This window comes from Desmodus rotundus, chromosome 1 (genome assembly GCF_022682495.2).
Source record: "Desmodus rotundus isolate HL8 chromosome 1, HLdesRot8A.1, whole genome shotgun sequence".
Taxonomy (NCBI): domain Eukaryota; kingdom Metazoa; phylum Chordata; class Mammalia; order Chiroptera; family Phyllostomidae; genus Desmodus; species Desmodus rotundus.
Genome location: NC_071387.1, coordinates 7,309,719 through 7,323,852, shown reverse-complemented (window position 1 = coordinate 7,323,852; position 14,134 = coordinate 7,309,719). Strand labels below are relative to the sequence as shown.

Here is a 14,134-nt window from a genome sequence, read left to right as displayed (position 1 = left end):
TTTCTTATCCTTTGAATGTATCAAGGACCTGCCGGGCGTGCTCTTATCCATGCCTAATAATGCTCACAGGTGTTGCCTCTCGTTTTTCCTCCTCAGGCTGCCTAGACTTTGATCAATTTCATTGATCTTGTCAAAGAACCAGCAATTGATTTTACTTATTTTCTTTATTAATTTTATGTTTTCTGTTGTATTGTTTTCTGTTTATTATTTCCTTTCTTCTGTTTACTTTGGGTTTAATGTTCTAGTTTTTTTAAGATAGAAGTTTTGGTAATTTTAAAAAATATTTGATTTATTTATTTTTTAGAGAGGGGAAGGGAGGGAGAAAGAGAGGGAGAGAAACATCAATATGTAGTTGCCTCTCGCGTGCCCCTGCTGGGGCTGGCCCGCAACCCAGGCATGTGCCCTAGACTGGGAATCCAACCAGCAACCCTTTGGTTCACAGGCCAGCACTCAATCCACTGAGCCACACCAGCCAGGGCAGAAATTTTAGTTATTGATTTCAGAACTCTCTTCATTTCTAATATAAGCATTTTAATGCTATGAATTTCCCTTTAAACTCTGCCTTAACTGCATCCCTGAATTTTGTTATTTTGTATTTAATTTCAGTGCCATTTACAATACTATGTAATTTCCCCTTTGAGTTCTTTGACTCATGTGTTATTTAGATGTGTGTTGTCTCAATTCCATGTACTTGGGGGCTTTCTAGGTATATTTCTGTTATTAACATCTTATTTAATTCCATGTCATCAGAGAACAAACTCAGTTTTATGGCTTAGAATAGGAGTGAGCAAACTTTTTCTGGAAAGGTCCAGATAGTTAATATTTTAAGCTTTGTGGGCCACATGTGTTCCCTGCTGCATATTTATTTTTTTGACCCATAAAAACATAAAAACCATTTGTAATTCATAGGCGGTACACAAAGAGGCCACCGGCTGGACTTGGCCTGTGGGCTGCAGTTTCGACCCAGCCTGGATCTGTCTTGGTGAATGTTCTGCAGACGCCCGAAAAGAACGGATATGCTGCTGCTGTTGCAGTCGGAAAATGTTGGGCATTATTAAAATGGTTCTCCTAACCCCTCCTTTTTCGGGGGCTCCAATTACATGTATATTAGACTGATCAGTATTTTCCCCCAGCTGAGGTAGCTAGAAAAACACATGGAAGGAAATAATAGAGATTGAATGAGAAATCAGAAGTAAGAGAGGAGGGAGAGTTGTTAATTGAGAATTGATTCTTTGTAAGAAGCATAATAGATAAACTTTTTTGCCCGGTATGATAGTAAAAAGAAATATAAGCAGAATTTAGATTAAGGAGAGGGAAGTAGGAACCTAAGGAGACTGGAAATTTGTAAGAGAATATGATGAATCGCTCCTGTGTGCAGCTTGATGTGACTAAGATTGAAAATCTTGACGAGCTAGATCAGTGCACAGCTGCTTAAGAAGAACTCCAATAACAAACCTGTATCACAGGAAGAAACTGGAGAAGTCATCAGAGAATTATTTCTGACAAAAGTACTAAGCCCAAATTGTTTTAATGTAGCATTCTCTAAAATTGTCAAGGAACCGGTAATTCCCACATTCTGCAAACTATCTTAAAGCTTTGAAAAAGATATGGGAAGTTTCTTATTTTTTAGAGAGAAAAGCTAATTTTTTTAATACGGACTTTTCTTGTGTCAAACAATCTCATCAAATTCTGTTACTGTTCCTAATTCCGACTCTGTCCTCACCCCCGCCCACGCCGAGTTTCTTAGCTGTTCCATGACCCTTTTGGTCATGGTTTAGGCTGACTGGTGTGTGAGGTTGATGTTACAGGGAATTGCGTGATTGCAGATTCCACTGTGTTTGTAGAGAGGGCCAGAGGAGAGGGCAGGAGCTTAAGAAGGGATTGATCTGTTGACTAAGCAAATATCCAGTAATCACTCTCCACTCTCCTTCGTTACAGCCAGTGGAACTGTCTCCAGTACATCTCTCCAACCCCATCCCAGCCTCGAAACTGTCTAAAAGATCAGTTTATTCACCTTGTTTTTAGATTCAAAGGCGAGTTCATTGTTGTATTTACTACTGGATGTTCAGCAGTTAGCACTCAGAAGGTGTTTATCAAACAGATGGACTTCCCTGGAACCTAAGACTTAAATTTGCTTGTCCCTACCTTGCAGCCCTCATCCTATCCCCTTGAACTCTATGTGGTGCCTCAAATGTGCTGTCCCCATTCCTGCCTCTGTGCCTCTCCACATGGCATGATGTTCTAACTCTTTGCCTTTTGATGCTGTGTTCACTTTCCTCTCTTGCAGCTCTTACCACTCTTTAACTGCAGTTGTCAGCCTGTGTGTGTCTCTGTCTGCATCGTAGGCCCCCTGGAGGCTGTGGAATGGTTCCTTTCCCAGAGCTGCACCCCCAGTCCTCAGCCCCGTGCCTGGGTGCACGCATGCACCACCGAGCAAGCAAAGGGCGTTTATTGAATTGAATTAGCAGGCTCCTTTCTGTTTTGCCTTTCTGTGTTCGGAGTATTGGATGCTAACATCCAACTAAGTTATGTTTGTGTTAAACATGAATTGAAATGCAATTAGAGCTGGCAGTGTGGTTTGAGAGCTGAGTAATAGAGTAAATAGGAGGGGTGACTTAGCCACAAGTGCCAGTTCATCTCCTTTGCTTTCTTGCTCCTGTCATTGAGTGTGACTCATGAGCTCACAAGTTCAGCTTGTCTCCTCTTAAATCCCATCACTTTAACTCTTCCTGTCCTCCCTGTCTCGCTGGGTCTCTTTCAGGGCCCCTTTGTTAAAGCCAGCCCAGAGCCCAGAGCCTGGCCGTGGGGTCTGAGTAGCTTGGCTCTGCTCCAGCAGGAACCTGTGCCACCACTCCAGGCAGGCGGTCTTTGCCGAGAGCCAGGACACAGGTGGAGCCGGCAGTGTGGCGGGGAGCCTGGGCCAGTGCACAGACGGAGTCCTTACTCAAAGCTGGGGAAGCCAGGAAGGGTCACTGGATGTTCTGCTCATCCCGGGATCACGAGTTTTTACTATTTTCTTAATCATGTCCTGCGAGGAAGTTGGTCTCCTCCAGCTGGGGTCCCAGCCACATGGGGGGGGGGTGGCTTCCACCCTCCCCCAGATGACCTGTGCTCAGGCCTCAGGTCTTCACCAGCCCATGTTTCCACCTGCCTGGTAGACAAGCCCACATAGCATAGCTGTCTTACCCTAAACCTGAATGTTCTGGAACTCAGCTGTCTTCTGTTTCCTTCCCACCCCCGACCCAGTACCCCAACCCACAACTGCCCCTGAACTGTTCCTGCGAGACCGAGGCCAGAATCATCCTGGGGCTCCTCCGCCTATTCCGCAACCCCACCCCCCACCCCCAGCAGGCAGTTTTATGTCTATCTCTGCTTCATTTTTGCCTCAGCCTTTCCTGCCTCTCCTCCCGCCGCAGCTCAGTCCACACCATCCTTGTCCCACATAGCCTCTTCCAAGAGACTCCAGTCCTCGCCTCTCAGCTCCAGGTGTCTCCTGAAGCATCACTTGGAATTCCTCCTCCTGCTGCCTGTCCTGCAGAGACACGCCCCTTGTACAAGGGCAGCCCCGCCTCCCACACCTGCCCCGCTCTGTCCACCTCTGCCCCTGGCTCTTCTCCCATGCTGCGCTGGCCACAGTCCAGCCAGCCTGCTCTTCCCACAAGTGCTACTCTGATCCAGCAGGTCAGGGGGCACGCCTGCCCCCTTCCTCCGCTCACCGCCTCGAGTCTCCTCTCTCTGCCCCGCCCTAACCCCTTCCCGCACCCCGATGTGCTTTGTTATTCCTCTCGTTCGTTCCTTTTAGCGCTCCTGCTATTCTGCCTTGCACTTCCAGTCACACTGGATGTCTGTGCTGCGTCCATCTGTCCCCGTGCCAGCTGCTCTGTGCTCTGTACTTCACACAATGACCCTGCGGAATTACCATTTATAATTTCATTTTGCAAATAAGAAAATGAAGCCTCAGGGAGCTGGAGCGCACTTCTTAGGTCACACAACAGGTGTGGATGAGCTAAGGTCAAACCTAGTGTCCCTCCTCGGCTCTGTGCCCTCTGTGCAACTCGCTGTGCCTGCCGGCTTCCCTCTGAGGGAGGGGCCGCGCCACTCGTATTTGTACGTGCAGAAGGGCATGGTGCCAGTGCCTCCCACGTCGGGAGTGCTTAGTAAATATTTGCTGAAAGAAAGTAAGGACCTGTGGCTTGAGGAGATGAACTGCACCCTAGTGATGACAGCCCATGCAGGGAGAGGTCTCTGTTCACAGCCAGGTCAGCCCGCCCGCCGGGTGTGGGAGGGGGGCACTACTTTCCATGGAATGCCAACACCAATATTTACCGCCTATCAAGAGGTTACTGGGGCCGGGTGCTGCTGGGCAGCGCACTTCATTTGCATCATCTCGCTCTGTAACTGCTGCAGCTGCAGCAGGTAGAACCTGTCGTCTCCATGTACAGAGGTCCAAGGCTGAGGCTCAGAGAGGTCGAGGAGCTCAGCAAGGTCCACAGCTACTGAGTGGTGAAGCCAGGATTTGGATTCACATATTTCTGATACCAAAGCCCTTGTTTCTTTGTTTGTTTTTTAAGATTTTATGTATTTATTTTTAGAGAGAGGAGAAGGAAAAGAGAAAGAGGGAGAGAAACATTAGTGTGCGGTTGCCTCGCACATCCCCTACTGGGGACCCAGCCCGCATCCCAGGCATGTGCCCTGACTGGGAATCGAACTGGCAACCCTTTGGTTTGCAGGCTGGTACTCAATCCACTGAGCCACACCAGCCAGGAAAAGCCCATGTTTTAATGTGCTGTGTTCCCTCCTTCCCTGGCCCAGGAGAGTAGGTATTGGGTGCTACAAGGCACAAATTGTTATCAGAGTCCAGCCAGAGAAGGACTTTGGATCAGTGGGCGTGGTCAGCAGACCGAGGGAGGTCTGCAGGAACCAGCCTCACGCACCAGCCTCTCTTTCCCTTCTGGGCTCACCAGACGCATTTCCCATGACGGAACTTTCTCTTACTCCCAGGATCTATGGAGAGAGGGTCAGTGAGCCCTGCCTTGTAAAACTTCATTTAAAATAGCCTCATGACATTTTTAAGTTATGAAAGCTCATTTTCAAATCCTGTAGAATTATATAAACTAAAGAGTGAAACATTACCTTTCCTTCTCTCTGACCCTACACAGTTTGGTGCTATCCTTCTAGACTTGTTCTTTTCGTTTTGCAAAAAATTGTATTTACTTTTGATTAAGTAAGGAATACAAAAGTCTTCTTATTTTAACAAATAATACAACCAAAGCTCAAATTCCTTTTGACCACACCCCTAGTTTCCAGTAGCCCCTGTCATTGGTTTGCTCTTTGGCCTGCCTTTCCCGCTGCATTTGCATGTGTAAATGTCATAGAAACAAATCATAACTGTGCTTTTACTATCAGTTAGACTGTGCAGTAGCTCTTGCTGATCTTTCCCGGATGATGCACGTGTTCCTTAGACCTTTCCAGGTGAGTGTGTCCCGTCCAGACGTGGGGCTGTGCGGCGGGCTGGAGGTGCCACCCCACTCCCTGTTTGGTTCTGGTTTTTCACTTAGCTAGGTGTATCCTTTGTGTCCGGGCCAGATTTAGCACCTAAAAATACAGGATGCCCACTTACATCTGAAAGTTTTGAAGTTCCTTCAGTTTGAAAAGTCATTCATTGTTCATCTGAGATTCTGAGTTGACTGGGAGGCCCCGTGCTTTCTCTGGCAGCGCCCCTCCTTGTACACATGCGCAAGCATTTGAAACCCCACCCCCCTTTTTTTCCTAGGTCTCTACTATCTGATATTTTTTAATTAAAACTTGTATTACAAAAGAGTGACATGCTTTCTTCCAAATTAGACAAGGTTTGATGCAAGAAGCCGAAGGGAAGGGTAGGTCCTGGGAGGACAGAGTATGCTTCTGGCCGATGTCATCGGGGAGGCTATGCAGGGTCAGTGTTCTTTCACAGGTCCTGAGTGATGAGAAGCTTCCTTGTGATGGGGTCTGAGAGGGAACTGGAGCAAAGCCTGGGAGGCAGGAAATCACTGGCAGATGTAGGAAAGATAGGCTTGAAGAGGGAGAGGTAGAGGGCCAACCGGGATGGTGCAGTGTCACGGAGGCGGGAGAGGAGTGGCCGGTCATGTCTTGTGCTCTGTGATGGGGCAGAGGGAGCAGCCCAGGGCCAAGGGACAGGCAGCAGTCTCAGGGACAGAGACACCTGTGTGGGTTTTTTTTGCTTAAAAACTATTAGAGATTTTCAGCTGAAGCTCTGTGGCCGACTTGAGCTCTGCATTCAGGATACAAAATGATGGAATGCAAATGAAATGAGAACAAAAAGAAAACAGCCCAGAGTTCTTCGACTTGGCACCAGATGAGTGGAATGGCTCTTTTCACTTTATAGTTTTTGGAAAGCATTTCGGGCATACCTCCTGGTAGGGTCCTAGAAGCTGGTAACTTCGGCTCCCTGCCTCCTGGCTGTGTCCACACTGCTGTGATGAAGAGTTTAAGTGGCTGCACGGTTGGCCACTGTCTGACCCGGGCCAAGTGTATGCTTCCACGGTGCATGATCTAACACAGCCAGGGCCCTTTGAACTTCATTCGTATTCATAGTGTCAGCCAGATATTTCCTTTGGAATGTCTGCAGAGTTTCCTGGCCCCTTTGATTGCTTTCTGTCTGCCAAATACATCTTTGAACTGTGGGCGGGCTCTCTTAAAACACCAGGGTGTGAACAGGTTGACGAATCTGGTGGTTAGTGGGGTGGTACGTTCAAGAGCTTCCCTTTGGGCAAAGAGCGCTGGAGTCTGACGTTGGGGAACCTCCGGCAGTTCGAAGGGTTAACTGCACAGCGCCTGCCCGGGCAGCTCGATTGGACAGCTGATTTACAAAGTGTCTCTCGGGCACATCCTTACTTCTCACCCCATCAAGTGGAGTCTTTTAAATGGCTGTTTTCCTTAATATAAAAGTTATATAGAGTCGGAAGGTACAAACTCCCAGTTATAAAATAATTAGGTCAAGGGCATGTAATGTACAGCATTGTCTGTGACCTGTTATTTCCTTTGTGTGTGACCTGTTATTTCTCTCTGGGAGTGTTAATGGTGGTTTTTTAAAGCCCCGGTTTGGTGGGATTCTCTGTTGTCTTGCTTCAGGGGAGGACTTTTTGGTTGAGGGAGTAGAACGTTCAGGCCCCCCTTTAATGTGGAGGCTCGGTTCTCTTCCATTTTTTTTATTGCTCTTTCCGGAAAGGTCGCTGGTTGGACGCTGTATTGGTCCTACAGTTTCTCTCATCTTTGTAGTTTACTTTCTGGAAGATTTCCTCCATTTTCTCTTCCAGCATTTTATTTTTGAATGTTTACATTTTACCTGTAACTTTTTTGATTTCTAGGCTCTTCATATTCTCAAACTGTTCCTTTTAAGGACATTTCCACAACGTTCCCCTCTGGTTTCATGGCTGCCATATGCTCCCTCATCCCTCAGAGGATGTTAATTATAGATTTCGTTGTTTGTTTGGTAGCTTTCATTGTTTCCTCCCATCACCTGTGCCACCTGACTTCCCCTCAGCGCCTGCCGGTCCTTCCTTGTCAGTTTATATTTAAGAGCGAGGTGCTACCTCCTGGTGTTGGAGCTGTGCGGGTGAGGGTGGGGTGGGGGGACACAGGGGATGCTGCAGGGACGAGCTTCTGTGACAGGAGACCCCCAGAGTCTGCGTGTGACGGTCTACTCGCTGGCACTCCTTAGTTTCTCCGGGGACGAATCCCTCATTATCCAGCGTGTAGGGGGTACAACGCCTGGCGAGGCGAGCCTGGTGGCGGCAGGGGAGGGGGACCCACTGTTCAGGGTGCATTGTTAGGCCCCCTGTTTTCACTCTGGAGTCTTACTTCCTCCTCACCTCCTTCCTCACCCAGCAAGCTGTGTTTTGGAGTCCTGAGTCTTACTGGATTCTTTTCTGCAGAAAATACATCCAAAATGAGGGTTTTGGGAGCTTAATTACTACTTTGTTTAAAGACCTGTTTCAGCCCTAAACTCACACCCGCCACCTCCACGCCCTCCACCGTCATCCCCACTGGTGTCTGGTGGCTCCGAGCCCTGGAGCTCTGCGAGGTCCCGTCAGACCCTTGGGTGCTAACCCCTCCACTCTGCTCAGTCCGTGCCTTCCACTTCCCACCCCTGCAGGCGCTGACTGGCATCTCTCTGGTGTGTGCTCCTCTCTTGCTCCTTATTTCAGCAGGTTCATACTTTCTCCACCTGCTTGTCACTTTAGCAGAGAAGAGAGAGAAACCCACGTGTTCAACCTACTCCTCCTCAGAGGCAGCTCCTGTACCCAGGCAGTTGCTAGAACGAGAGAGAGAGAGAGAGAGAGAGAGGGTATGAGTGTGAGTGTGTGTGTGTAAGAGAGTGTGAGTGCATGTGAGTGCCTGTGTCTCTGTGTGAGTGTGTCTCTGTATGTGAGTGTGTGCGTGCATGTGTGTCTCTCTGTGTGTGTCTGTGTGTGAGTATGTCCGTGTGTGTCTGTGTGTGTGAGTGTGTCCGTGTGTGTGAAACCCTATAACAGACACTGGGGAGGCACTGCAGTCAGCGGCATCACTGACCACACTCTAGTCATTTGGGGGACAAGGCAGGGCACAGACAAGGCAACCACGAAGATACACGGCCTGATTGTTAAAATGTGTGAGTGCCAGAGAGTAAACCCTGAATATTCCGTGTTTTCAGATTCTTCCCCTACTTGGGTGGCTGATAGGGCCTGGGGCTTTTCACACTTGGCCCCTGATTGAATGGCTGCCTTGTTCAGCCAAACTTAGATTCCTTCAGCAAATTCAGATTGCGCCCAAGTACGCACCAGGCACTCCGCCTAGTGCACAGGGTGAGTGGCGGCCCGAGCAGGCGGCGTCCTTGCACACAGTGGGGCGGGCGGGCGCTACCGCACAAGTACGTCTTAGTATCGGAACACTGATCTCCGAGAGGTGGGGCAGGACCCCCAGACGACCGGAGGTTGGAGCTGAGCTCTGATGCGACAGTTCCGGACTTTTCGAATCCCCGTGTAGCACGACATCGCTTTCATTATTTGGCTTGGTGTTTGTCCTCAGTTTTAGTTTGGACATGTTAGCACAGGCTTTGTGGGCGCTCTCTGGTGAGCACCGAGGCAGGCACTTTGCACGCTCATGGGCTCCTCTAACCCCTCCGTGCTCAGGAGGAGCCCTCTTCCCCACGAACGCACGCAGTCCGCATCTCAGGAGCCAGAGACTGGCTGCCCAGTTCACAGGGTCAGACTTTAGACATGAACTTCTACAGGGGCACCCCATGCCGATGCCTGCCTTCCCCGTAATTTATCTCGTAGGTTGTTAGCTCATCATAGCTCATCCACCTAGGGGTGGGAAGAATTTAGGCTAGGAAGCACCTTACATGACTGGATTAGACAGAAGTTTCTCGGTACGTTGGATTGCTGCAGAGAAGGCTAGGCTGGGAATGTCCAGCCCCCTGACCCCAAGGCTTCTTCGCTAGAGCTCCCGGTGAGACAGGCCTGGGACCTTCTCACTGCGGCTCCTGCTCGTGGAGCCGTGGCCCCTGCATGGGTCCAGCTCAGTGGCCCAGGATTCCAGTGTCTCTGCATTCTGCCCAGACCCCTCCTCCCCCCACACACATATTCTCTCTCCCTCCCTCCTTCTCTCCTCCCCCTTCCTTGCTTTCCCTTGACGGGGGTTGGAGGGCATCACACATTTTTACTCCCCTGCAGGTGAGTTGTGGGCTCAGACTGGACCTTCGGTTTGGTTGTCCGTGTATAATGCTCCTCAGCTCGGGTCGGAGATGCTAACTCCCAGGAGGGAGAAGGGGGCCTGCCGCCCACGACAGGCCTGCACTCTCCTCTTTATCACGCCGAGGTGTCTTCTCACTCAGAAAAAGAAAAACTCTAGCAATGGTGCGAGGCGGGAATCATGCTTTTCAAACCTTGGAAACAATCGCCTTGATGCAGGGCGTACCCCACCCTCCGTGGACTCGCCACATGCGCAGGAGAGCCCGCTGGCCTCCCTCCCTTTCCGGTGGGAGGTTGGACACAGCTTTCCTCCTCCCGAGGTCCCAGCCTGCGGTTCCACACACTTCCAGTGTTCTGCAGACTTATTTTTAAAAATATTTTTTAAATAATGCATTTATTATAGAGAAGTCAAGTAGGTGTCCTTATTTCTTTGTCCCTACGCATTTTTTATTTTCCTGTTTTAGTGGTTCTGAAATTGCAATGCCCCTTAAAAGAGATTTGTATATTTTGATATGATACTATTTCTTTTTTTCTTAAAGGGGTGTTTATTAAATACACGGGTGATTCCCAAGTGACTACATCCTAGAACTGAGGAAGGACAGTAAAAGTAGAGTTTCGGAAACAAAAGAATCTTCTAAGACAGGGGACCCGAGGGAGAAGACAAATGACAGGGGTCCTTGGCGGTGGGGGGCTGGGGCCACTGCCTAAAATGCCGTGTTTTCCAAGAAACTTTACGTACAACCATCATGGGGAAAATGCTGATGCGGCCCCACCCTGTGCCCCCAAGTTGCTTCTGTGGGGGTGATGGACTTGGAGCGACCAGTGCCCTCAGATTGCCCCCATGCCCTCCTCCTGCAGATTTCAGGTGAGGCGTACGTGCACATTTCGCAGAAGGGCCTTTCTTCTCCCTTTGTAGCATTTGCTCATTTACGACCGCTGGGTTTGGGAAAAGAAAAGCATTTTTCTTTTGCCTCGTGGCCTGTGGGCTGTTCTCAGGCAGCCTCAGAGAATGTGGCCGTGGGGGCTCCGGGAATGGCCTTGTGGAGCCACCCCGCCCGCGCGCCCCCAGCCTGTGTATGTGACAGAGGCCGCTGTTGTGCCTGTGAGCGTGTTCGTGGGATGGGGCTGACTCGGGCAGTGTTGGAGGGTGGAGAATGGAGATGCTTTCAGCAGTTTGTCAGCACGGTGGGGGGCTTGTCAGGTCAAGGGCTGCATCCCAACTGCACCTCACAGGGACAGGCAGGGAGGCTCTGGGTGCACCCTGAACAGACGCTGCTGCCTGAGCCTTCCGGGAGTGCCCCTCGGGGTGCCGGCCACGGTGCTGGAGGCTGATGGATCCTCTGGTAGGATGCTGGGAGTGCTGATGTGGGGGGCTGCCGGTGCGAGAGCAGGCCCAGCCCTGACAGTCCCCACTGAGCACAGTCTGGAAGAACCAGCAGGAACACTTTCGCGTCCGGCCTTTTCTGCCCTCCTCTAGTCTTGGAGTAAACTCTCCCCCACAACCGGGGGCCTTCACGCCAGTCCCCCACCCTGCAGTGTAGTCCAGTTCACAGGTCCTGTAGGCCCAAATCAAGGCTAGCTGCCTCTTTGAACTCTTCTTCGAGGAAAACACACGAGGAAATGGCTTCCTGGTGAGCCTATACACCAGGCCCTGGATCGTCCTTATTTTTCTATGATGATTCAGTTTCTGACCTTGAATACCCCTCGCAGAGCTTGTACCAAGAAGACACAGTGAGGAGGAAATTTTCCTGCCTCCTGCCCCCATCCCCCTGTCCCTAGTAGACTCCCATGGACGGAAGCACTGTGGCTGGCCCCGGGGTCCTGGAGCAGGGGGCCAGTCAGGGTCCCCACCGGCAGCGCCCCCCTCAGGTGGTATTTCACACCCCATTGGACTTTTTCCTGCTCCCCTCCCATCCCCCCAAGTAAGTGGTAATGAGCGACTTAATGTGCTGACTTCCCCGATCCCTCCTTGGTCCGTTACAACAAAAGTTGCTCTTTTCTCATTAGAACCATTTTTGTCAGGGTGTCTTTAATCAAGGGCTTCCCCGGGGACCATATTTTTAGAAGTTGTATTTTTCACACTCTCCCTTTTCCCCTTTTGGAAAATCTCTTCCCGGGGCCTAGTGAGATGAACTAATGAGATGCCAGGAGGGTTCGGGCCGGTGTTAATTGGCACAGGTACGACGCAGCGCGCACTCGCGCGCCTTCGGTGCCATCCCGCCTTACCTGCGGTCCTTCTCTGTCTCTCTGGTGTAGGTTGCACAGACGGCAGATGGTGTGGATGCTGACCTCTGGAAAGACGGCTTATTTAAATCCAAGGTTACCAGATACCTGTGTTTCACAAGATCATTTTCCAAAGAAAATGTAAGTCCAGCAGTGCTTTTCCTTTTGCTGAGTGAGCACAAGCCACTTACATTCCTGTCTGAAATGTCCTCGTGTTTTTTGTTGTGGTTTATTTTCATCGCCATGTTAATTCATCTGCGCTTTTAGCGAACTGGGTGGAATCGGCAGCTAGCGCTGCGCTTCATTTATTAGCAGTATTATTAACCCTGCACCCAAGTGCGCCGTGAATTCCGTCAGCCTGGGTCCTCGCAAGGAAACCAGGAAATTTCCCTCGCAGCTCTTGTTTGCCCACCTTGCTTCCAAGTAGCACATCGCAGGTAGTGTGGACGTGAGAACTTTCCAGTGAAGCTGGACTGAAAGCCGACCCACAAATGGAGGCATAGCTGGAAAGGTACTGCCTGGTCACCCCTCTGCGCAGACACAGCCCTGTTACCAAAGTGACTCTTTCCCTCCCAGTCTCCGTGTGACAGAGGACGCTTCATTGTTTCTGCAGGTGGGTACCCACCGAGTGCAGATTTCTTTTTATTATGCTGTTTTTCATGTCAGGCCCATAAAGAAGGACATTTTTGAAGATATCTACTTCAAAAGATATCTAAAGCTTTTCCAATAGTGTTTTACTGGGCCGCTTGAAAACAGGGGGAAATAGCTTTCCTGAACCCCTGCGTTGCGTGGGACCTGCCTGAGCCGCCCTGCAGATGCGCCTCTCCCGTCCCAGGACCCCATCCTGAGTATTAGCTCCTTCCTGACATCACGGGTGGGGGCTTCTCCGAGGTCGGCTGTCTTTCCTGGCCCCACATAGGGAGCAGATTTTGATTTTCAGGGATGTCATTTCATTTTGGGCCTAAATGTTACTGTCTCTTTCTAACGCAAAGTTTTTTGGAAATATTTTCATTAATTTATGTTCATGGTTTAAAATTATTTTTAAAACCAACAACTTTGAACATCTTCATTCAGAAGCGTGACAAGGAAAAGAAGTGGTCTTTCTCCCCCTGTCATGCATCCCCACGGCCCCATGGTCCTGTCACAGGGTCCTTGCCTGTCCCTTCTGCCTTTGTTTTCTGGATGTGGACCGTCGCACGCTTCTCTGCATCTCATTCTCTTCCACTTGCCATTCCTGTGTTTATTGCTAAGCCTGAGGTGGGAAAATTATTTCTACCATATTCAGGGCTGGGGAGAAGTCCATGCTTTAACTTCCCCCAGTCATGACGCATGCTGGTTGTAAAGTACAGCTTCTCAGGGAGTGGGGGGAGTCCTGGTGTGGACACTGGGGATCTCCTCCGTCCTCCAGGCAGGCCGGGCGGCGGCAGCTGCGCCTCTGATGAGTCTGCTGAGCAGGTCCCTGGGGCTCGCTGTGCAGCCTGAGCGGCCACTCAGGGGCAGGCCTGGAGGTCGGGCTGCCTTCACAGACGTGGGCTCATGAAGTTAGGGGTAGTCCCCCATCGCCCCAGCTTCCCTCCCACATCCGCGTTCGCACAGCCCACTCCCCGCCCCTTTGTCCCTGGAGTTCACCTGAGCCCTGTTTAGAAACCGTTTATGCGTTTAGCTTTTGTCCCCTCTGTCCTGTCCCCCTCGTGCATGTCGGCGCGCTCACTGCTGCTCAGGGCCGTGAGGACGCGCTCCCGGGGATTGACAGCCCGTGTTCACGTGCTCACTCTGCTCGGCGGTTGCGTGGTGTCGTTACTGACCTCTGCTCAGGCATCACCTGTCCTGACTGAAGAGGCTCCAGGTTAAAGCCCTGGCCTCCCAGGCCAGCCACAATCTCTGATCTTTTTTTGTTCTTGTTTTAAGATTTTATTTATTTATTTTTGGAGAGAGGGAGGGAGAAAGAGAGGGAGAGAAATACCAATATGTGGCTGCCTCCCAAGTGCCCCTAACTGGGGACCTGGCCCGCAACCCAGGCCTGTGCCCTGACTGGGAATCGAACCAGTGACTGTTTGGGTCGCAGGCCAGCACTCAGTCCACTGAGCCACACCAGCCAAGGTTCTTTGATTGTTTTTGATTTCTGTTTTTGTTGCATTTCCCCTGAAGGCTGTGGGTTGTTGGTACTCTAGGCCAGAAGA

The 14,134-nt window shown here is 50.4% G+C and overlaps 1 protein-coding gene across 3 annotated transcripts in view; it reads left to right on the top strand.

Annotated features, from left to right (window-relative positions):
* The window catches only part of MVB12B (multivesicular body subunit 12B), a 152,447-nt gene that overhangs the window by 29,101 nt on the left and 109,212 nt on the right, over window positions 1-14,134 (top strand). For all 3 annotated transcript variants that reach the window (XM_053920626.2, XM_053920634.2, XM_053920631.2), the window contains exon 3: window positions 11,988-12,095. In XM_053920626.2, coding sequence (XP_053776601.1) covers window positions 11,988-12,095 — 108 coding nt within the window. The remainder of the gene's footprint in view (window positions 1-11,987; window positions 12,096-14,134) is intronic.